This window comes from Mus caroli, chromosome 19, assembly GCF_900094665.2.
Source record: "Mus caroli chromosome 19, CAROLI_EIJ_v1.1, whole genome shotgun sequence".
Classification (NCBI taxonomy): domain Eukaryota; kingdom Metazoa; phylum Chordata; class Mammalia; order Rodentia; family Muridae; genus Mus; species Mus caroli.
In genome coordinates, this window is record NC_034588.1 from 29,659,548 (window position 1) to 29,685,246 (window position 25,699).

General features: G+C 39.4%; 1 protein-coding gene across 3 annotated transcripts in view; it reads right to left on the reverse strand.

Annotated features, from left to right (window-relative positions):
* Positions 1-5,242: 5,242 nt before the first annotated feature.
* Atad1 (ATPase family AAA domain containing 1) overlaps positions 5,243-25,699 on the reverse strand; it is a 61,089-nt gene continuing 40,632 nt past the window's right edge. For 2 of the 3 annotated variants that reach the window (XM_021152111.2, XM_021152113.2), the window contains exons 7-10: positions 18,831-18,920; positions 15,015-15,065; positions 9,187-9,320; positions 5,475-7,042 (exon numbers count right to left, since the gene is read on the reverse strand). In XM_021152111.2, the coding sequence (XP_021007770.1) occupies positions 6,922-7,042; positions 9,187-9,320; positions 15,015-15,065; positions 18,831-18,920 (396 nt within the window). In that variant the 3' untranslated portion in view covers positions 5,475-6,921. Of the gene's footprint in view, positions 7,043-9,186; positions 9,321-15,014; positions 15,066-18,830; positions 18,921-25,699 lie in introns of all 3 variants that reach the window. The other variant, XM_021152107.2, reaches the window with a different exon arrangement.

Here is a 25,699-nt window from a genome sequence, read left to right on the forward strand (position 1 = left end):
CACGCTGACTGGTGCTTTTCGTTACTGCCTCAGTGGCCATGTCAGGGGGTCATAGCAATGTCTAACTGGAGAGCAGTATCAACTCTCTTCTAGGCGCCCTTATTCACAGCATTTTCACACATGACTTTCAGATGTAAATGACTCATAGTCTTAGCTGGACACCTGCTTCTCCGAGGTGACTGGGTTACTTATGAAATTCTGCCCAGAATTTCACTGCAAGACAATCTAAGGTGATGAAGCCAAAGCCCTTGCTCTTATAGGTATAGATCTTATCTGCAGACCCTCCTTAGCAGCCAGTATTCTGTGTGCCTAAGGCAGTACATTTCCACTCTCATCCTGGGGGAAGATGGGCCATTAGGCACAAAGCTCTTGCTTCTTCCTGAGTGCCTGATGTACTTCTAATGGCATCATGCAAGCTTTTTTGCTACTTCACCACAAATATTAGTAGTGTAATAGCCAACTCAAAGCTATCACTTGGTCAGCAGGTAGACTGTTCGCCTAGCATGCACAAAGGCCTTGGTTTGATTCACAGCACTGTATAAATCAGACACAGTGGCACATACTTGTTTATTCCAGCATTGGGAGGTAGAGGCAGGCATATTAGAAGTACAATGTTTCCTAGGCTATGGAGTTTGAAACTAACCTGGGCTGCGTAAGATCCAGTCTTCAAAAAAATAAAAGGATAAATTAAAAAAAAAATTGAGTGAATGGTATCATTTGTAGTTCCTTTGTTTTCTCCTCAGATCATAGTTGGTGACTCCTATTATCAATTAGTAGGGCACAGGAGTCTAAGAAATGTCTATGTACAGGTGTCACTCTTAAGGAAGTGCAAACAAATCCTGGAAAGACATACATAAATCAGTCAGTCAGACCTTACATCAGTGTACTGGCAGGTGTTATGTGTCAACTTGACACAGCTGGGGTTATCACAGAGAAAGGAGCTTCAGTTGAGGAAATGCCTCCATGAGATCCAGCTGCAAGGCATTTTCTCAATTAGTGATCAAGGGGGAAAGGCCCCTTGTGGGTGGTGCCATCTCTGGGCTGGTAGTCTTGGGTTCTATAAGAGAGCAGGCTGAGCAAGCCAGGAATAGCCAGCCAGTAAGGAACATCCCTCCATGGCCTCTGCATCAGCTCCCGCTTTCTGACCTGCTTGAGTTCCAGTCCTGACTTCCTTTGGTGATGAACAGCAGTACGGAAGTGTAAGCAGAATAAACCCTTTCCTCCCCAACTTGCTTCTTGGTCATCATGTTTGTGTAGGAATAGAAACCCTGACTAAGGCCATCACTGTTTATCAGGCCCCAATAATTCTTTCTAACTAATCTGTCCTGCAAGAAACCAATCTTGGTTCCTCAAGAACAGCAAGTTTGCATTTCCCCTTCCCCATTTCCCACTTTTCTATTAGGCATCTGAGTCTAGCAAGCATTTCTATTCTACATAGATGTCCTTCCAGGGAAGAAACCAGTGATCTAACAGACGAGCTAGTTATTCTTGTGCCTAAAGGTTTAAGGGGACGATGCAGCTTTTGAATGACTCAAATGTCCATTGTCTACTAATAGGCAGTTAGAGACCATCTGTATAGAGATGCTGATCTTTCCCAACCCTGGCATCAACACAGTTCCTTGGGGAATACTTTTACTGGGTCGCGCACACACACAGAACAGTTACCAAACGAAGATGACATTCAAACAGTTCACTATATGCATTCCAAAGTTATTTTACTTAAATTAGTAAAAATAAATGGGCTACTTGTGAGATTTGAACATTTTAGCCAGGTTCTAGAGGTTAAAAAAAAAAAAACCTATTTTATTATAAGGCTAGCAAATCAGAGTGGGGAAAACAAAAACAAAAAACCCAAAAGAAAACGAGCCAACCCTCTTCCTTCATTTGGAGAGAAGCCGTTCAGAGGTAAGCTTGGCCTTACCTTGGCAGTATTAGTGCAGAGTAGCCTAGTATGAATGGAGTAAGGATCTGTGTGCATCTGCCAGGGATATTTTGCAAAGATGAGGGTAATTCAGGAGATATTGAAGACAACAGTGTATTTATTGGGACAAACTGCAACTGGAAACACACCTACAAAAATAGACTGCTAGGCTATAATCCTGCTACTTTAGATTTTGTCAAGAACATGCCAGGAGAGGGTCTAGATGCCCTGTATGTTCTCAAGATGACTGGATTTCACCTTTCAGAATTAAAAACAAATGAAAGCGACAAACATCTGAAGGTGGAACCCAAACTCCTCCCAGCTCAAACAAACAAGATGGAAAAGCTGGTGTAGGGGTGAGTAGGGGGCTCAGCCAAGCCAGCCAGCTTGTTCAGTTAAAGACACCGCACGGGTCCAGTGCAACTGGGACTGGAACAGGCAACGATCTGCCCTTTACTCTTGTCAGAGGAAAGGTCTTGCACTCACTGGAAACAAAAACCTGTGTTTTGTTTCACTTTCCACAGCTCTCTTGTATCAGCCAGCTAGTATAAAAACATTAAGTTATTTTACCTAGGCAGAGTTGGCCATAGTAAATAGCACTCCAAGGGAAAGAACCTAACAGGATCCCACACACCAGTCCTTGGAAGTCTGTCCACAGGAATGGCTCCCTTCTCATTCTCTGCATGCCCAGTGGCTTATCTGTGGTTCACAATCAGCAGGCTAACTGCCACTCTAGTTTGTCCAACACTCTCCCCATAAGTTTTTAGAATGAATTTACCAGTCTCCTTTTGTTCTTAGTCTCAATGTCTCCAACAGACCCCTTTACTCAATGCGATCTATTTTAATAATCCAAGGAGTTCTCAGAACAACAGGCAAAGTTCCTGAAGGCCAATGAAGGAATAATAGAAGGCCTTGAGCAATCTTTGCTAAAAATAAAACCCATATGGAGCGCAATATTTAGAAGATCGGTTCCTTCGGCTCCCCCTCTGAGGCCAGGTGTTCCACCTGCTTCAAATAAATTATTTTCTAGATTATCTACAGTTGGTTGCTGCCAACAGAATCCTAGTTGGGTAGTCTTTCTAAGGTTCACTATGGCCTAGATGTGCCCGTGAAGCAATCTGTAGAGTATCTGATTTCTGAAATCTAATGCATCTTTAAAACAATGTGGCCCACCGGGCGTGGTGGCGCAAGCCTTTAATCCCAGCACTGGGGAGGCAAAGGCAGGCGGATTTCTGAGTTGGAGGCCAGCCTGGTCTAGAGAGTGAGTTCCAGGACAGCCAGGGCTGTACAGAGAAACCCTGTCTCGGAAGGAAAAAACGAAAAAACAAAAAAACAAAAAACCAACAATATGGTCTACATTATTTCTTGGTTACACATTTATATATTCATTATCAATTCTTTTTGGTGTTTGGTTAGAACTGTGCCATCATGGTGGGCAGACACCAGGAAAACTGATGCAGGAGTTTCAGGACAGCCTGAGAGACCCTCTCTCAAAAACAAACACCTGAACTGTCATGGTTTCCAAACCCATGTTTTTTATGTGTCCCACAACATAGCACTAACATCTTAGTTCAAAGCACAAAAGCTATCTAAAAACAGTCTCAAAGCAGATTTATTTTGATTTATGTGTGTTCATCATGTGAGTATGGCTGCTTGCGGGCGCCAGGAATTTGCCTTGGAGTCTCTGAAATGGGAATGTCAGAAAATTGTGCGGGAGGGAACTGGGTGCTGGGAATGAACCTGGTGTCCTTTGAAGAGCAGCAAGCACACTCTTAATTGCTGAGCCATCTTTCCAGTCTCCACAAAAAAAGGTTTAGAACTGTAAATATTAAGACTACCACAAAAACAACCCCCATCAGAATTTTAGTAATGCTCTTACTGGCTACTATCAAAAACGGTGTAACAATTACCAGGTTTGCCAGCATGTCTTCAATTAACATTGTGAAATGACTTTCTTGATTTGATTTCATTTACATGGTAACTCTTGTATGCATTAGCTACTTTAGTAGGTTCAGTTAGATTGTTTCGTATGGGTCAGGTCCTCTTAAATATGATCGCAACAGATTTATTGTGTGTGTGTGTGTAGGTAGGTGTATGTGGTGTACATGTGAATGCAGGTGCTCACAGAGGCATTAGATTCCCATGGAAATGGAATTATACACCACTGTATAACATGGCCAACATGGGTGCTAGGAACCAAACTCAGATCTTCTGCAAGAACAAATAGTACACGATCCTAACTACTACGTCTTTTCTCTGGCCCCTTTGGACAGAATTTTCCCCAAACATAGAGGATGGTACAGCTTTACTTGAGATACCAAGACAATGCTGGAATTTTATTCATGTAGGCTATACCCTCACTTTTTTGCAATTTTTAACATTCTGACTTTAAGAGAGGCTTAAAAATGTAATTATATAACACCCAGTTTATTTCATCCAGAAGAAAGCCATAACCTGTCCATAAATAACCCAATTACAGTAGGAAACAAAGCCAACCAATGAGAGGCTCCTCTCACTCTTATACAAGCAGCTCACCCTCCAGACACTGTCATCTTGAATCAAACCCATAAATTACAGATGTTAAATAATACTGGTTTATTATGGTCCATAGCAAAATATTTAGATCATGTCAACCCAGCTCTTAATGAGTCCCAGCTTTAACTGCAGGTAGGGAGTAGGTTTCAGCAGGAAAGAGGTAGTGAAAGTTGACTCAAAGTCAAAACTGACTCAAACACTGAGTTAAAAAATCTCAATTTTAAAAGGCATGAAAACAGGAGGAGACATCAAACCAATCAGAAGTCATCCAACAGTGAGATTCAGAGAACCATGGCTTTTTCATCTTGGTCCCTAGAGTGAAGGCCTAGAGATGACAGAAATGAGTGTAGGCTTAGAGACTGAGACACAGTTGGGCTGACAAGATACACGTTACATACAGTATATATAGAGAATACCGTCAGTAGCGTAATAGCTAACATTTGTGCAGTGATTGCAAGGCACACCACTGAGTGCCTCCATGCTATCGCACCGTCCCAACTCCTTAAAAGTAGGTGCCACAGTTGCCTCATAGATCAGAACAGAAACGAAGCAGCAAATAAGCCTGACTCAATCTGTACAACCCAAAGCAAATGCTTTAAAACCTAACAGCCAAGCACATATGTGAAATGTCTCTCTCAAGCAGAATGGAAATTACAAACACTATATGGAAATAGTTTCTGTGACTTGATGGCTTAGTGCGCCTACAGGAGTCATGGTTGTTGGGGCTAGTGTATTTCTCTTCACCTGGTGAGAACCATAAAAATTCAGTGCTATAATCGGATAATCTGAATTTAATAGAAGATGAAAAAGACACAAAGGAATATACACATCAATCATTTCTGAACATGCCATTACATTAAAATTAAATTACTAAAACTCATATTTAAACAGAATAAATCAATATTAAAATGTCTGCTATAAAAATGTGAAATCTCAACTGCCCAAACACAAATCTTATAAACAACAAAATCTGCAATCAAAGCAACTGAAAACAATCAAGAACTAAGTGGAAAAAAAAGAATCAAAAGGAAAGGACTTTTATTGTAAATTATAAAAACAGGATATGTTTCTTGGCGTCTTGTATTAGCATTCATTTCCCATCTTCTTTACAATCTTGCCCAGCTTGCTTTTTGTTATCCTAAGTAGTCTCCTGCAATCTACAGCCCCAAAACACAATGGAGGAAGCAAGTGTCTAGAAGGTTCTTGTGAGACACATTACTAGAGAAATTAACTCAGTAAACAGGAGAATTTAGTTTTCAAAGAAATAAAACAAATAATAAAACCCAAAGCATTTTTGTCACCGTTTAATCTCTCTGGTGATTCAGAGGCACCTTAGGATTGTGCTGTGGCACTGTACTCTAGCTCTGTCGCATGTGCCCGAATCAGAATTCTGGCTACTGGAGGTTTGAAAAAAGACGAGGTTTATATGTGGTTCGCATAGCATCAAGTGACTACAGATACAACACGAGAATTTTGATGTGTATTATTTGAACACAGTTATAAATGAGAAAATTTTTAAATTTAAGTTACAAAGTGAGTATTTTTTAGCACATTTAGTAGTAACTATTTATATAAACTATCATTTTGTTTGGGTGACCAAATGAAATTTGAACATAATTAAAGAACATATAACTTTCAAACCACATTTAAGGAACACAGTTACAGACCTGTTACACTGAGAATTATGTACACGGATTAAAGAGGACTGAGGTTTCTTAAACCCATTCTTTTGAAAGGTTTTCAATCCTTCTTAATGTACTTCAGTGTAAAACTTCAAAGTCTACTCGGTGTCACAGCAGGGTGAGGTGGAATAATCACTGCTGATCACTGAGCAATTGGGTTTGTTATCTGATTCTCCTGACAACCACTATAATTGAGACACGTGCATATTCAGATGTGGTTGATTCAACCAACCGCAGAGGAAATTTTCAACTAAAAAAAACTGCCCAACACCTAGTGACACCTAGGAATGGCTGAATCTCACTGGACCTGTCAAATCCTGCCTTAAATCCCAGTTTTGCTACAGACTATCTGGTGCTTTTGGATTCAGTAGTTGGGGGGAAAAAAAGCTTCTGAATTCAAACCTATCTACAGAATATTTTAAAAAAGTGGATATATACATTTGATATACACTCATACACACACACTCACATTCATACTCACGTCTAGAAACCAGCACCTAACCACACCCCGTTCCTCACTAATGACTTGACAAATCATTTACTACATTAAGACCAGCTTAGACTCTATAAGGCTATAACAGCATATGGCTAAAAAGGTCCAACAAGCACCCACACTCAGGCTGCACTCAGCTTCCTCCGCATGATTTCTGACAAGCAATAACACCGTTTATATAACAGACCAAAGATCTGAGTATATAACCACAAGCCTGGATTTCCCTCACTGCTGTACAGATGAGAGCACGTCCCACGAGATCACTGGACAGTACAAATGATCTTTAGCTCCTAATCTAAACAAACGTGAGTCAGAACATTCTGAAAGGCTGCATCCTTGGATTTCTTCATCTTTTCAATTGCCCGATGCAGGTCCTGCTGTTGCACAGGCCGGATTTCATCTTCATCATGGCTAAAATGTAAACAAAACAATCAAATTGCCAAATCTCTTTAGAGTATACCTACCTAACATATTTTACCAAGATTCAAAAGATGCATGTGTTGAAAGATGATTTTAATTACACAGAGAATAACAACAGTTTCTTCCTCCTTCAAGAGCCCAAAGAGAATGGCAACACAATGAACCCATTCTAGAAGGTGTCTATAGATGAGTATATGCAAGACACTGTTCTAAGATTTATTTTTATTTTACTTTATGTGTATGCGTGTCTGTCTACATATCCATATGTACACTGTGTGTGTCTAGAGCCTGGTCATAAGAGGGCAGCAGGTTCCCTGGACCTGGAGTTACAGACAGTATTGAACCACAGTGTGGGTGAGCCAGTGCACTGAGCCAGCCCCTTGAAAGACAGCTTCTAAAAGCACCGAGGAATAGGAGGTAGCAAAGCAAAATGGCTGTATAAGTCACTTTACACCAAGAATGTAAGAGCAGCACATTTTCATTAAAAAAAGCTATTCAAACAGATGCATAAATTCTAACCAGGAAACCAAGTTACTCTTGTGAATAGAGAACCAAAATCTAGCATTCCTAGGCATATACATATATTTATGTGCATGAATAGCCTTTTATAAGATAGAAGTAAGACTTAACACTCAATTTGAAAAAAACAAATACTTCAAATCCCCTTCACTTTACCAAAAACAAAACAAGACAACAAAAACAAACCCCTGGTATATTCTGCTACTTGACAGTTTACAGACACTTGGGGAAAAAATGTTTTGGGTAAAACAGGATGATTCAAGTCTAATAACCAGATTTTCCCACTGAAATTTTCAGGGCTTGCCAAGGTTTTTCTTTCATTATTAATGTAATTAATTAAGCACAGTTTATATGCTATTTGTTTCTTTTATTTTTTTCTGCGAGAAGAAAGACCTTTGGAAGGTAGATTTCTGATGATGTTAACATGCTGAAATAGCTGGAATTATACATGGGCAGTACACACATGGGATGCATCTCTCACATGGGGCAGGAGGCAGCAGTATGGTGCTACTGTCTGGCAGGGACCTCATACAAAAGCGAGTGACTTTTAAGAGAAGCTTACTATGGCACACACTATAATTAGATGCATGGAAACACAGGCTGGCAAGTCAGGGTCACATGGCATGAAAACTTCAGAGAAGAGTTGGCAAACTCCTTTAACATGACCTCAAAGGTATACTGGTTTACTAAAAAAATTCTTTATCAGAGAGCTGACACTCTAAAAAGATACAAGGTGTGCTGCAGCTTCAGGAGAAAGGCCTTTTCAGAATCTTTCTCAAAGGAGTTAATTCAGAGCTAACTTACTTTTGCTGAAATAAGGATGACAAAGTTGACTTCTCAAACTCACATTTTCAAAGACTGACATGGGAGTCATGTTACATGTTAGTAACTGCATTACTGTTAAGGTGAAGCCCTGTCCACCCTGCTCCACACACTTTTCTTATGTATGAAGTTTCTGAAAGATACATACTCACTTCTACACAGAAAGGAACTTTAAGGTACAGAAACAATCTATAGATTCAAGGGAACCCTGTTTTCCTAACAAAGAGGGCAAGCCTGGGTTTTTGTGACTCACCCCATTGTTTATCAAATAAAACTCAGCATTTTGCCCCTTAATTCTAGAACATCCCCACAGCAGTTTTTCCATTTACAGACTTCTTTAGGAAGATGGCAATCAGGGCTGGGGAGTAACTCAAGAGGTAAAGCACTTGCTAGGCCACCATGAGGACTTGAGTATCATCTCACATTAAAAAAAAAAAAAGGTAGAGTGTGCCTGTTATTCCAGGAGTGTGAAGGCTGTGACACAAGGGTCCCTAGATCTCGCTGAGCAGCCAATCTAGTATAACTAGAGACCTCTGGGTCAGTAAGACCCCATCATTTCAAAAGCTAAGGTGGTAAGGAGCGGTAAGGCACTCAAATCAGCCTGCGTGCACACAGATGAGCATATATCCATATACATACACAAACACATGCAGGAAGATGCCAATAAATAATAAAGGCCCAAGTTGCTAATTCAAGTGTCTTTTTCTATAAGTAATCTAGTATAAAGCAAAATAGCCATAGTCACCTCATCAAAAGTATTTGACAAATACCAGAAAATGAGTCTACACAGTTACCTTTCTTCTGATGTAGAATTGACATATTCCCTGACACAGAGGAGGGCAGCATCCCGACACATTTCTTTTAGGTCACTTCCTGAAAATCCATCAGTTTCCTGGGCAACTTCTAGAAGATCTACGTGTCTATCCACCTTAAATAAACATGAAATATGTTTATAATAAATATACAAAATTAAGCAAAATACTTACAAATATCCATCTGAGAATTAATGTTCAGAATGTTGTAACAGTCAAGTAAAGAGAAATAGCAAGCTATTAGTACCATAAAACTGTAATTAAAAAAAAATTTTTTTTCATTGTCACTACATCTGAAACATGTGCACGTGTCTTTACTGGGTCTGTCTTTACACTTAAAATTCCTTTCTAGCACAATGGTAACTGAATACTAATTCAATTTAGCACTTGGTATTGTCCTTCCATCTAAGCTTACAGGGCTTGGGGAAATTTAAAACACACTAATGTACAATAAGGAAAAAATAAACAAGAAAATCAATGTATTCGTGTTTATTATCCACAATCTAAGGTCTCATTTCCAATGCTAAGCAGCTTATACATATAATTTTCATTTAATCCTGCAAGTAAGCAGCACAATTTTCATATTCTATTAATAGTCTGAAGGCTGGGCAAGGGTAGACAGGTCATAGAAGCAGGATATGAAGAGGCAGCAGACGTTCATCCCTAGGTTCTCCCCATATACCCATTTGCCACAATAATTTTCTTTACTCCTAAGGAATGGATGCCACCTTTATTACTCAATTTCTAATTATGGAATATTTTGTTTTAAGAACAGTAATTCTATACAGGGAAAAAAAGATAAAAGTAAGTTGGGTTCTGTGACACATGCCTGTTATTCTATCACCCCAGCAGCACTCACGAGGCACATCAGGAGGAAATGAAGGCTAGCCTGGGCTACCTATTAAGTACCAGGCCAGCCAGCAGCTGAGGCTACACAAAGTACCTACCTTTTTCAAACAAACAAATTTTAAAAGGAGACATTATAAAATTCTTAAAGAATGATTTGACAAATTGGCTTAAGCTGTTCTTTGAAGGTCTAAAATTCTGTGCTGAATCTACCTGGCCCTGCATTTTTTTAATTGGGAGATTTAAACATTTTCATATTTATTTAATTTTACACGTATAAATGTTTTGCCTGTATAGATATATGTTCAGTGTGTATGCCTGATGACCATGGAGGTCAGAAGAAGGCATCAGATCCTTGGAACTAGAGTAGAACGGATGTGAGCCATCATGTGGATGCAAGAGCAAGAAGTATTCTAAGTCACTGAACGGTCTCCAGCTCCTTCTGGTATATTTTTAATACTGTTTCGTGTTCATTGCTTGTTATAGAGAAGTTTAAACGACTCACCCATCTTGGTTAAGATTTAGTAAGTCATGTAAAAAGTCGCCTACTCCTATCCATTCCCTAGTTTAACACAGTTTTAAACCTACTGCCTTCCTGGTTTCTGAATTCCCTCAGTGCTGTTACAGTGCCTCCCTTCTCATTTCTGACTTTAATCATTCAGGTTTTCTCTTTCTATTAACTGGACTAAAGGCTTGTCAATCTTATCAAAGAAAGAACTGTTTATTTCACTGACTCTTTGTATTTTTTGTTTGTTTCTTTCTATTTCATTAATTTCTGTCCTGATTTTAGCTATTTCACATGGTCTACTGCTCTGGGAATTTTTTTATTCTTTCTTACTTTCCAATGTCCTAAAAGGCATCATCAGGTTATTTGAGGTCTAAATTTTAATGCAGGAACATAGAATGGTAAGTTTCCTTCTTTGGACTGTTTTCTTGGATCCCATAGGTTTTGGAATGCTATTTTTATTTCCACTAATTCTAGGAATGTTTTAAGTTTCCTTTATTTCAACAACACATTCATTATTCAACTCTGCAACTACGACCTTCAAATTAGTATCATCCTTTTTAAATAGAAATGCTAAATGAAGAGAAATTAGGTGGAGCTGGTGAGATGGCTCAGTGGTTAAGAGCACTGGCTGCTCTTCCAAAAGGTCCAGAGTTCAATTCCCAGCAACCACATAGTTGGCCCTGACTATCTGTAAATAGATATGATGCCCTCTTCTTGCACGTAGGTGTACATACAGCCAGAGTGCTTATACATATAATAATAATAGTAATAATAATAAACAAGTACTTTTAAAAAAAGGAATATAAGTTATTTGTATTTGATAAAAAGGAATCAAAAGGAAAGATAGACTATCCTCACAACAATCTTTAATTTAGGGTACAGAAAGCAGAAGGAAACTCCTAAGTAAAGGCTCTGTAAGACACAGGAAATGTGTACAGTAAGGCTGGAAAGAAGGCAGAGGCTGGACATTACATATGCTTCTCATGAAATGTTGCAGTTCTACCAAGCCTATGTGAATTCAAAATCAATACAGAAAGAGAAAAAAGGAAATTTGAAATATAAATACACTACTGAACATGAGACTGCAGAGGGGACAGAAAGCAAAAAGAAGGCACATTTCATGAGAAGAACTAAATGAAGAACAAATCAATTCAAGCTTATAATTATAACACAGTAACTGCAAACAACTAAACTAAGACAAGATATAGACATGATAAAATTATGGCTGTGGATTAGAACAGTCACATAGGCTGAAAGAAGCAGGCTTTATGTTCTACTTGAAAGAAAAATATATAGTTGAAAATAAATGGTAGAAAGTTATATGTAAGGTAACTATTAGGGAAGTGGATATAATATAATACTTTAGTTGTGCTAGGTCGGATTTAGGTGGATTAGAGTATAATATTTATCCAAAATGTATAGTTGGGGAAATACGTCATTGCAGAGTGAAAAAAATTTCGCTAGAAAAAGAAATCCATCTGTACCTGTACATACACCTATCATTTCGGAATATAAAAAGCAAACATTAACTATGAAGCAAATGAGAAAGATTTTTTGCTAAGAGGGTGGTAACATATCTTTCTTAAATGCTAACAGCTTGCACAATAAACTCTGATTCTACTTAGTAACATGAAAGCATGATGATGCTGCCTTTATTAAATGTATGCTATTAATGTGAGGCTTTTAAGAACAAAATAAAGGGCTGGAGAGATGGCTTAGTGGTTAAGAGCACTGACTGCTCTGCCAGAGGTCCTGAGTTCAATTCCCAGCAACCACATATCTAGCTCACAACCATCTGTAACAGGCTCCGACGCCCTCTTCTGCTGTGTTGAAGACAGCTACAGTGTGTGTGTGTGTGTGTGTGTGTGTGTGTGTGTGTGTGTGTGTGTGTACCCTGCTGCTACAAACATGTTACAGGCCTGGTGGCATTGTGAGCCTTTAATCCTAGCACTCTGGAGGTAGAGGTAGGGATTTCTGAGTTTGAGGCCAACCTAGTCTATAGTGAGTTCTAGGACAGCCAGGGTTATACAGAGAAACCCTGTTTTGAAAGGGAAAAAAAAAGCTATAAGCTGTCTACTTATACAATATACCATATACGTAAATTCTTGCTCCTGTGGTGGTTTGCTTGCTCATGTGGTGATTTGCTGAGGCAGGGTCTTGCATTAGAACCCAGGTTAGCCTTCAACTTTCAGTTCTCCTGCCTCAGCTTCACAAATGGTAAAACCTGGTTGAGTGTACCACCATGACAAGCTTAAACTATTTTAAATTAAATAACTATATTGGTTACCTCAACTATCTTCTAATTACTTCTAGGAATAAAATATGTACACTAGTTCAGAAGATTTGCTAACTTACTGTTTTCTTAGACGGATACCTCTCTCTGTGAAAGGTTTACCAGTGGACAATGGTTCATTCAATGGTAGCACTGTACCTATAAAATGTTCTCCTCAAAATAGTTAAAAAGTATTCAATTAAAAGGCAAAAAGCCACTTGTCTAAGACATAAATTCCTTACCTAGAATATAGTATTTTTCTGAAACTATTAAAAAAAAAAAAACATGAATATATGTAGATTTCTTAGAAAAGGCTATCTGGCTTTTATCTTGACTCCCTAAATGGTTAATAATCACAGATCTAATCCTTGTAAGCTGGTAAGTTTTTTAAACTTTTATAAACAGTATATATAATTGCTATAGAGTTGATAAGTGACAAATTCAAGTGATGCTGGAAAGTTGGACCTGACAGAAGGTGTTTGGTTCATATCAAACCAATTTTGCAAGTTTGGGATTTTTCTTTATTTTTTATTTTTGCTTTTTATTTTTGGCCCTGTGCCTTTGATGAAGTATCAGAATATGACTGGATATTGTTATCACGCACTTGAACTTTCCAACATCCAGAATTGTGAACTAAATAAATCTATTATATTCTATTACAGTAGCAGGAAACAGCCTAACAGGAAACAAATTTGGGCACTGGAGAGATGGCTCTGTGGATAAGCAACAATTGCCCTTCCAGATGTCCAAGGTTATGCTTCCAACGCTGACATAGTGAGCCTCCAACTGTCTATAACTCCAGTTCTGGGAATCAAACTATCTCGTCCGTCTTCCAAGGCATTACACACACATATTACACTTAAATACATACAGGCAAACCCACATATATAAATTTTGTAATTTATATTTATATATAATTTATATTAAAAGGAACTAATTAAAGCACTGCTCCTAAGGAAAACAAGAAAGTTATCAGGCAAAAAGATGTAAAGCCAGAAAGAGATTCACTATCAAAAATAATGATGATCCATCAAAAATAAATAAATAAATAAATAAATAAATAAATAAATAAATACTGCCGGGCAGTGGTGGCCTTTAATCCCAGCACCTGGGAGGCAGGGGCAGGCGGATTTCTGAGATGGAGGCCAGCCTGGTCTACAGAGTGAGCTCCAGGACAGAGAAATCCTGTCTTGAAACCACCCCCACCCCCAAAAATGTAATGCCAATGAATCATTACAAATGTTTAGATGAAATATGAATGTGGTTAAAATTTTAAAGTAAAAAGAATCTTTTCAAAACGACCACTAAAAAGTGTGGAAGTCAAGGGAACGTGGGAGGGGCAGGATGATGCTGGCTCGAAGGGACCCTCAGAGTTCAAACAGTGAGCAGACAACAAGTCTGGCACGCATAGAACTCCATTACCGGGGCTGGAGAGATGGCTCAGAGGTTAAGAGCACTGGCTGCTCTTCCAGAGGTCCTGAGTTCAATTCCCAGCAATCACGTGGTAGCTCACAACCTTCTCTAATGGGATTGGATGCCTTCTTCTGGTATGTCTGAATTCTGGTGTGTACAACTACAATGTACATAAAGTGAATAATTCTTTAAAAAAAAAAAAGACGTAAGAAACAGAGAAAAGTTTACAACTCATTAGACAAAGGACACATCTAACACAGCAGCCCCTTTATAAAAACACTACATTCAAAAACTGGGCGAACTGTGTAAGGAAGAAAAGCAAACTCTTGCAGATATCTGACAGTGCACTTCATTCACGTCTCCGAGTAGCCCAGGCTGGCCCTGGATGCACCGCATGCCCGTGTCAGCCTCCTGATGACTGAGTGTGCAAACCATTGCTACGGGCGTCACTTCTAAACTGTCACTTCAGTTTTAAAGGTACAGCAATGAAGTAAAAACAAGAAACAAACAAACAAACCTCTTTAAAAACTATTCCTGCATCTGCATAAAATGGTGTGGGAAATGTCACAGTGTTGGATCTGCAGATACATTACTCTAAAACCTGCATCCAATGCATGGTACTTAGTTAGTTTAACAGTGGAGAGTTTAAGAATAACTAAAGTGAAGTTTAAAGTTACATTATTCTCAGAGTCCTTCTTCATTTCTTTCTAAAATGACTTTATAAACAAAAGCATCATATTTTAGGACGAGAATAAACCATTTTCTACTTACATTTTCATTTTTCAAGATGAGCTTTAAAATTGCTTCTCTTTGTTTTAGAGCCTAAAAACCAGAAAATATTCTAATTAGCATTCATTTAAAAAGAATACTGAGCAAGTGATTTTTCTACTGTTTTCCCTTTGTAAATTCCTGGATAACTGATAAAATGGCAGGGTGGTAGAGGTTAAAACAAGGTATCATAAGACACTGGACAGTAACTATCTGTGGGAGTTCACTCAGTGCTGTTTCTTATTCATGCCTGGAAAATAATACACCCTTAGTATTTATTGAGTAAAAAAAAGAAGTACATTAAGATAACAATGTCTTCCCAAAGTTTCTTATGTTTTTGACACAGGATGTGCCTGTTTTAGAACTTACTATGTAGACCAGGCCAGACTCAAGCTTGTAGCAATTTCTCTACCTCTATCCCAGATTAGATTAGTAGTACATGCCTGTAATCTATGCTCAGATTACAGGCATGTACTACTATGCCAGCTAATTTCCTATATAGTCATACAGTTTTCTTTCTTTTTTCTTCTCATTAAATTTATCAAAGTTCACCATCGCAAAAACTCCTTTTAAGTCAATTTTTAATTGTCTTTTATTTATTTTAAAATTTAGCATTCTAAAGTAACTTTTTTCATTATGGCATTTCATAAATGGGCTATTTTCACTAATAATTAGAGGACATGATTAATACACTTCAGTAAAATGCCTGTGCTCATTAACATTCATTAGTGAATGTTTATGTGAATGTTAATGATCTCCCTTCAGTGATCCATGGTACTTTTACATCAGAACAGAAGCTACACTTAGCTCACTCTACAGAGTTACATAAAGGCTGCTTATGCTGGAGAATCCCAGCCTCGAGTCGCAGGCTGAGGTAGGAGCGTCTGAACTTCAGGTAATCCTCAACTACACTGTGAAGTCAAGCCAGCCTGGGCTACATGAGAACCTAGCTAAAACAGTAAAAACAGTAGCAGTAGTAGTGATAATAAATAGGACTATCGTATGTAAGTAATGATGGTGATGATGATGAAATAAGAAACATCTTATATAAAAATGGATTTTAAATTCGTCATGGATAAATTCATTCTTATTAATATTAAGAAAAAATTTTGAACTCACTTTAAAATCACATAATAAATGAGACAAAGCTCCGCTGTTTCCATACCTCGGTCTTTCTAACAGAAAGGTTTGATGTGTTAGATGATCACCAACAACTATTTTTCAGTTAATAAGTACTTAACTCGGGGAGGAATTTTAGGGTAAGTTTAAATTCTGACAATGTAGCTAACACACAAAAGAATTACCCCTAAGATACATTAAATAAAAATGAACAATGACAAGATTCCAGCTTGTTTTTTTTTTTTTTAAGATTTATTTATTTATTACATGTAAGTACACTATAGCTGTCTTCAGGCACACCAGAAGAGGGAGTCAGATCTCATTACGGATGGTTGTGAGCCACCATGTGGTTGCTGGGATTTGAACTAAGGACCTTTGGAAGAGCAGTCGGGTGCTCTTACCTGCTGAGCCATCTCTCCCGCCCAAGATTCCAGCTTGTTTGTTAACAGTAAATAAATCTAACAAGTTGATGAAACCTACTATAATTCATTTTGATAATGCACACTGTATCATATTGACAGTTTAATAACCAACCCTCTTTTTAATACAACAGGTACATCAAAATCCTTAGCTGTCTTTAGAATTACATCTCAATTTTTAATTTTTTAAGTCTTTTAAAAAATATTTATGTTGTAGAGAAGTACAAGTGGAGGTCAGCTTACTTTCTGTAATCTGTTTTCACTTTCCACCAAGTGGGTTCCTGAAACTAGGTCAGCAGGCTTGGCTGCAAATGCCTTTACCTTTTGAGCCATCCTGCCAGTCCTACAACTGAATTTCTGATAAACATCACTAGTGTTCAAAGCCTTGTAGGTAAACAAATGTTCTTTAAATTAGTCTACTACCTTGCCTGGAAACTAGAGAATGTATGTGAAGCATACATACACAGTCCATGTAAACATCGCAGCAGTCTACCTTCCCAGACTGATAGACATCTGTTTTCCTCAGTGCTCTAAGTCAACTACAAACCCACTCACTAACCTGCTTCCACACCTCTTATCTTTGCTCCTCACGACTGGAAGGCCTTGCTTGTCTCATTTATCTACCTCATTCTCCGTTGCTCAAAAAGACCTCAGTGATTTATCCGATAAAATGATTTTATATATGTAGGTATGTGTGTATATGTGTGTGTACACACACATACCTACATATATATACACATACATACATACATACATACATACATATATATATATATATCCCCAGAAGAACCAGAAGTGTTGGCTCTAGCACATGGCTTAGCAGAGTAATTGTACAGAGCCCACGGCCTTAACCTTAGGAGCCCGTTTTCACTGTATCAACTGAATCTGGCAACTGAGAGAATATAAGTGGGACGAAGGACTTCAAGGTTAGAATGGAGTTAGGTTAAAAATTTTAAGATTATAAATGGAGTTATCATCTTTTTATTATAAAATCTGAAAGGATAAACTATGTAAATTCCCTTAAGTGCCTATACATATAATATGCTGCTCATATAGAACACATCACCTGCCATGAGAACCTATTGTTTTCAATGTAAAAGCTGACTAAATTCACAACTGTGTAAACTGTTTTCCTCTATAGAACATATAGGATGTTAAGAAGCTATAACAGCCTATTGGAGGGTGAGGTAGCAAGGAGACAGGTGAGCTCTTCACCAGCACTGGGAACCAGCACTGGGGAGCAGCACTGGGGAGCAGCACTGGGGAGCAGCACTGGGGAGCAGCACTGGGGAGCAGCACTGGGGAGCAGCACTGGGGAGCAGCACTGGGAACCAGCACTGGGGAGCAGCACTGGGAACCAGCACTGGGGAGCAGCACTGGGAACCAGCACTGGGGAGCAGCNTGGGGAGCAGCACTGGGAACCAGCACTGGGGAGCAGCACTGGGAACCAGCACTGGGGAGCAGCACTGGGAACCAGCACTGGGGAGCAGCACTGGGGAGCAGCACTGGGGAGCAGCACTGGGGAGCAGCACTGTAAACCAGCACTGGGGAGCAGCACTGGGGAGCAGCACTGGGGAGCAGCACTGTGAACCAGCACTGGGGAGCAGCACTGTGAACCAGCACTGGGGAGCAGCACTGTGAACCAGCACTGGGGAGCAGCACTGTGAACCAGCACTAGGGAGCAGCACTGTGAACCAGCACTGGGGAGCAGCACTGTGAACCAGCACTGTGAACCAGCCCTGGGGAGTAGCACTGTGGAGCGTGGTCAGCCTGCACCTGTACCTGCGCTCTGTGGTGGGTTTCCTATTAGAGTTCCAGGCTCCAGAGTGCGAATGTGTCAAAACCAAATGGAAGAGAAGTGGAATGGCATTTTTCTTCATAGCTAGAGCACAGTACATTGGTTCTGGAACCACTAACTTCGTAATAATCAATCTCAATTGTCCTAGGCTAAGAATTCAGAAAACAATGATCCTTTAACCTCTACTTCCCACATTTCATTCTGTCTTAATCCAAAACGTTAATTCAGATTTTCTTCTGTATCTTCCTAAGGTAAACTACTAAAGCCCGTAGGCAACTTTGAGGGGCTTATCTACTTCTAGGGGAAAGAGCAAATGCACTGACCTTAGGATAAAGGTAAGAAAAGCAGAAAGGCATCAGAGGGCACAGCCTACAGGAGTTCCTTATACCTTTCTTTTTAGAAATCCAAAAACCAAGTGATCCTGGTTCTAAGTCACAGAACCAGGCAATGACTTCCCTCTTCAATACAATAAAGAGTACTTACAGGCTGGTTAATGTGAAATCGTGTAGGCATTCTTCGCATTATAGCGGAGTCAAGGTCTTGAGGGCGATTGGTAGCTCCCATTACTATAACCTAAACATATAAAGACAAACGAGGCATTAATTAGCTCTACCAACAATATTTTCTGAGATCATCATCATTGGGAAGTGGCTTTTAAGCTAATTGTTTACAAGAAATTTCATGATAAACAGCATTAGTCAAATGTTTATAGGTAAAATTTAATTTAATCATAAGATTAAAATAATCAAACAACTGCATATCTGGAAAGACTGGTGAAAACTCACTGGATTTCTACTAACTGAAATGTCTACTCTTCAGTTATAAGATCCATTATTGCAGAAGTGTAGTTTCCAAAAACACTGTATTTCACAAATATGGTAAGTGCCTACACCAATGAATTATAAAAATGTTAATATGCTTTGTATTTTACAAAATATGGTTGGTTATTAAATGACTACATCCTGGGAGTATGAGTGAAAGGTGCCCTTTAAGTCCTTTGACAATGTTATGAAAAAGGCATTTCCCTGGAAGTGTGAGGCTTCTGATGGCACTTGATGCATTTTAGGTGCTTTCTCTCTGGATTTCACAGCCTCATCTCACTGGATCACCAGCTCCGAGGGTGGTATGCTAAATTTAAACCTTACAGGATGCAACTTCAAATGAAAGCTGGGAACCAAAGCAAGCATGAAACTCTGACAAGGGCTACGGTGGCTCAGCAGAGGGCTGCTTGCCTAGCATGTAAGAGGCTCTGTGCTCACCCCAACCCTCAGAGACCACAGAAGCTCTGAAAGGAGAGGGGAAGAAAACTTCTAAAACATCAGGAATGGTGGAATTACAGGGATGGAAATGGAGAGGAGGAGGAGGAGCCTGAGGAAAAAAAAAATCCAGCAAAAGGCCCAAAGTGGGATCCAGATCAAGGGAAGGCCCCAAGGCCTGATACTATTACTGAGGGTATAGAGTGCTCACAAAAAGGGATCTATCATGACTGCCCTCCGAAAGACCCAACAAGCAGCTGAAAAAGTCAGATGCAGATATTTGCACCCAACCAATGGACAGAAGCAGCTGACCCCTGTTGTTGAATTAGGAAAGGCTGAAAGAAGCTGAGGAGGAGGGTGACGCTATAGGAGGGCCAGCAGTCTCAATCTGGACCCCTGAGATCTCTTAAACACTGGACCACCAACCAGGCAGCATACACCAGCTGATATGAGTGAGGCCCCCAACACACATACAGTAGACTTCTTCCAGGTCTGTGTTCATTCAGAGATGATGCACCTAGCCCTCAAGAGACTAGAGGCCCAGAGAGTTTAGAAGTCAGGTGGGGTGGGAGGGGGGCATCCACGTGGAGACGGCGTAGGATGGGGAGGAGATATGGGATGAGGAGGGATGGGGAATGAAATATGGAGTATAAAAAAATGAGTTACAGATAAAATTTTTTAAAAAAAGAAAAATTCTAAAGGAGAAAATATGCCATCAGTCCTACCAACTTCTGAGTCTATTAGTTTCCTTTTAAAAAAATACAGAAATGAAAACAACTTTAGAGGTTGGAGAGATTGCTCAGTGGTTAAGAGAACTGGCTGCAAGCCGGGCGTGGTGGCGCACGCCTTTAGTCCCAGCACTCAGGAGGCAGAGGCAGGCGGATTTCTGAGTTCGAGGCCAGCCTGGTCTACAGAGTGAGTTCCAGGACAGCCAGGGCTATNAGGCAGGCGGATTTCTGAGTTCGAGGCCAGCCTGGTCTACAGAGTGAGTTCCAGGACAGCCAGGGCTATACAGAGAAACCTTGTCTCGAAAAACCCAAAAAAAAAAAAAAAAAAAAGAGAACTGGCTGCTCTTCAAGAGGATCTGAGTTCAATTCCCAGTATACACATGGCACCTCGAAACTGTCTGCAGCTCCAGTTACAGGGAATCTGACACCCTTACACAGACATACATGCAGGCAAAATACCAATGCACATTTTTAAAAAAAATTTAAAAGAAAAACAATTTTTAAAAATCAACAAAAATAAGAACCAAGATGTTCTAAACAAGGAAAGGTCTTGGTTTGTTTTTTTGAAACAGGGTATCATTATGCAGTTCTGTCTGTCTTGGAATTCTGGCCTCAAACTCACAGATCTGCCTGCCTCTACTCCTCAGTGCTTAGATAAAAGACACTTGTCACCACCACACTTGGTGAAAATTTCGTAAGGATATAAATAACCTAATGGCAGATAGACCTGCTATATACAAACATAATTTGTTATTATTATATAGGAATATACTTATCTAGAATCACTAGTATTATTTCTGCCTGACAGCTTTAGATTTCTCAAATAACTCTAAAGTAAGTTAAACTATCTACCAAATTTTATATTCTATTTTTGCTCTTTTTTTTTGTTTTGTTTTTTTGTTTTTAGAGACAGGGTTTCTCTGTATAGCCCTGGCTGTCCTGGAACTTACTTTGTAGACCAGGCTGGCTTCGAACTCAGAAATCTGCCTGCCTCTACCTCCCGAGTGCTGTAATTAAAGGCGTGCACCACCATACCCGGCCTATTTTTACTCTTTACATGTAATGATATTTAAATTTTCAGGGCAAAATTATTGTTAATTAGCCAAGTCTGCCATCTAGAGGGGACAAATGTAAGTACAAATACATATTTAAGTTCCACGACATTATGCAAGTCTGTGTATGGATCAAGTGTCCTAAAACAAAATCTTACCACTCTGATTCTTTTATTTTTATTTTCTACAATTTGTTTGATTAAAGTAATAAATTTAAAATGTCTACCAAATGTAAAAGATGGGTAAAAGTGACTTAATGAGCTATTAATCGAATAAGGGAAAAAGTACAAGTTCATGTTAGTATGCGCCTTTAATCCCAGCACGAAGAAAAGACAAGCAGATCTGAGTTAAGTCCAGCATTGTGTACATAGTGAATTTCAGACCAATCAGGGCTACAGAGTAAGACCCTTCCTCGTTCAAAACAAAAAAGTATAAGGGTATTTTGATATACTGTTAGGAGGAATGTGAACTAATATTGAACAAAGCTTGTTGAAAACTGCAAAAACCACAGAAGGCACCATGTGTATCTACAGCAATGTTCTAAAAAGTAGGCACAAAAAAATAATAGGGCTGGTGAGATGGCTCAGCATGTAAGAGCACCGACTGCTCTTCCGAAGGTCATTAGTTCAAATCCCAGCAACCATATGGTGGCTCACAACCATCTGTAACAAGATCTGACGCCCTTTTCTGGAGTGTCTGAAGACAGCTACAGTGTACTTACACATAATAAATAAATAAATCTTTATAAATAAATAAATAAATAAATAAATAAGTAGACACTAAAGCAAAACCTTAAAAAATGTGTGCTAAGGGAACTGGAGAGATGGCTCCACAGTTAAGAGGAATGGCTACTCATATAGAGTACTCATATATATAAAAATACATAAATCTCTAAAAAGTAAGCAAACCTAAAGTTACACTTCAAATCCTTATTTATGAAGGTACTGAAAACACCATTATTCTTTATGTCTCACTTCCCTGAGAAGGAAGACTGTATCATTAGTTGCTAAGGTGCCCAGCTGTCATGACAGGCTTCATCCACCACTTACTGTTGTTTCTTTTATGATAATACGTTTGCCAGAAAGCTATCTAACATCCAAACATTATCTATCAACAGTCTTTGAAAACATAATCTGAAAGAAAAACTGTTTCCCAAAAAAGTAAAATACATTTAAAAATGATTCAATGGGCTGGAGAGATGGCTCAGCAGTTAAGAGCACTGACTGCTCTTCCAGAGGTCCTGAGTTCAATTTCCAGCAACCACATGGTGGCTTACAACCATCTGTAATGGGGTCTGGTGTCCTCTTCTGGTGTGTCTGAAGAGAGCAATGGCAGTGTACTCATATGTATAAAATAAATAAATCTTTAAAAAAAAAATAAAAAAACCTCTGATTCAAGATTATAAATATAAATTTTAACCTTTTCTACATACAAAAAAAAAGAAAAAGAGCGACACTATCATTCCCTTCTTCAAGCCAAAACACATATTAATGAAAATAGCAATTGTTATTTGTGGGAAAAAAAATTGTGGTTTTGCAAACCAAAATGCCACACATTGCTGAGGAGCTAGCTCACCAGGAATGGCTAGAGTCTCCTCCACTGCCTCTGTATTGTATAGTCTGCTGTGAAGAAGGTATAACCTAATACATCTTCTCGTACATGGCCTAACTGTCCAACCACTCAAACACATTAAACATTATTATTTAGGAAATTAATTTTGGGCAGTTTGTAAGGTATTTCCATTAATAAGCCTTACACTTTATTTTATTGGGTATCTGTGTAGCCTTTACTGACATGGAGCTCACTGTACAGACAGACTAGGCCTCCAACATATAAAGATCCACTTGTGTTAGCCTCCAAGGAGTGGGATTAAAGACATGTGTCACCATACCTGGCTTATTTCTAAGACAGGGTCTTACTATACAGACATGACTGACCTACGCTCACTAAGTAAATCAGGCAGGCATCACACTGCAATGGCTCTCGTTCCAACATTCTACATGCTGAGGTTACAGGCATGCACCACTGGTCTACACCAATCTTATATGTTCATTAAAGCCAATTATTAACAGGAAATGTTCCGTAAGTGTCACCCTCATTTATAATGTGGTTTCTTCTCTAACCATTATACTAACTAAAGGCTGTTCCCCTCATCATAAAACTGTATTTCAAAGAGGTGATGAAAAGGACACATGAGTTCATTTTCTGGAGAATAATATGAGTTCTGATTCTGAGTTCCAATTTATGGTACTAGGATGTCATCAAGAGACTCACTTGTATGATGTGTACATCACACACTCTACAGGTTAGGGAAACTTATAAGAAATGTCTATAGAAAGCCTGGGCTCTTGGGTAGCAACCACATGTGCAGGGCCAGTGAAAGGGTTCAGCAGTAAGCAGGCTTATCACCAAGCCTGAGGTCCTGAGTTAGGATCCTGGTGTCTACACAGAAGGGGAGAACCAACGGCTTCAAGGTGTCCTCTGCCTGCCTGCCTGCCACAAGCATGCTGCACCATGGAGACTCTCTCCCACGCTAAGGGTTTTTTTATTTTATTTGAAATTTAAAACACAAATATACAATACACATAATCACTAAGACTTCATAACTCACAACTAAGTAACATGGATAAATCACTTGTACTAAAAGAAAATATGTGGTGCCATGTGTCTGTAATTCCTGTGCTCAGGAAAGAAAGGATTTAAAGTTCAAAGCCAAACTAGATGACAAAGATGACATCTTGACTTTATAGTAGTTTTTTCCCTTCCACTGAATCTATATCTAGCATTAAGGAGATTTATTAGCATTCTATTGTATGTAAAGCCATCAAAGTAGGTGATCTTTTTCTCACTCTTTTTATTTTTATATTGCAATGCTGAGGACTAAACTCAGGGCATGCTAGGCAAACAGTTAACTACTACATCCCAAATCCTTGACTTCTCCAGACAGGCTTCACTATATAGCACAGGCTATATATACAGGCTTCACTATATAGCACAGGATATATATATAGGCTTCACTATATAGCACAGGCTATATATACAGGCTTCACTATATAGCACAGGCTATATATACAGGCTTCACTATATAGCACAGGCTATATATATAGGCTTCACTATATAGCACAGGCTGGTCTGCTATTGGGAATCTCCCTGTGTCAGCTTCCTAAACATTACAATTACAGGCTTGTGGGTCTATACCAGCCAGTTTTGTTTTGTTTTAAAGATGATTAATTTTATATATGTGAGTAGAGTGTTGCTATCTTCAGACACACCAGAAGAGGCATCAGAACCCATTACAGATGGTTGTGAGCCACTATGTGATTGCTGGGAATTGAACTCAGGACCTCTGGAAGAATTCTTAACAGCTGAGTCATCTCTCCAGCACTTTGTTTTGTTTTGAGGCAGGATCTCACCACATAACCCAGGCTAGCTGTAACTTTTGAAATCCTCCTGTTCCTACCTTCCCAGAGCTGGAATTACAGGTAAATGCCCCAACACTCAGCCTATCTCTTGTGAAAATGAAATCAGCAATGATCATTTACTAAATTTGTCTGTTAAAAATACATTGTTTTTTAGACTAACTGCATTTATTTTGTGTGCATGCATGTTTTGTGTGAATGCACTCATACGCACTGCTTTGCATCCCTACTGAATCCACTAGAACTGGACTTACTTGTGGTTATAAGACACCATGTGGTGTGTGTGTAGGGGTGGTTCTGATGCTAAGGTCCTGTTCCCCAATTGGTTCTTGATCTAGCAGTAAAGAAGCCATGGGCTGCCAGGCAGTTGTGTCACACGCCTATCACACTCCCAGCACTTGGGAGGCAGAGGCAGGTAGATTTCTGAGTTCGAGGCCAGCCTGGTCTACAGAGTGAGTTCAAGACAACCAGAGCTACACAGAGAAACCCTGTCTCCGGAGGAAAAGAAAAAAGAAAAAAAAAGCCATGGGCCAATTGCTGGGCAGAAGGAATAGGTGGGATTTCCAGGCCCCTGCAGGAAGAGACAGATTCAAGGAAAGACTTCTCCATGCTTTTCAGGGAGAAAAGGTAGCCAGCCATTTGAGATCTTGAGCAGAGCAGTCGGTGGCTTGTGGCTGCTCCTACAGGTGGGAGGTAGGGAGTGTTTAGCTGGGACTAGATGTAACTGAACAACTAAAGTTGAGGGCAGGTGGAAAGATGCAGAGCTTCTCCAGGCAGGAGATAAGTAGCGCCCAGCAATTGTGCCAAAAAGGCAAATTGAAATTAAACAACTGTGTGTGTCTGTGTTTTTTCTCCCTGGATTCAAGAGAAGCTGGATGGGGGCTGGTAGAGCAGCCC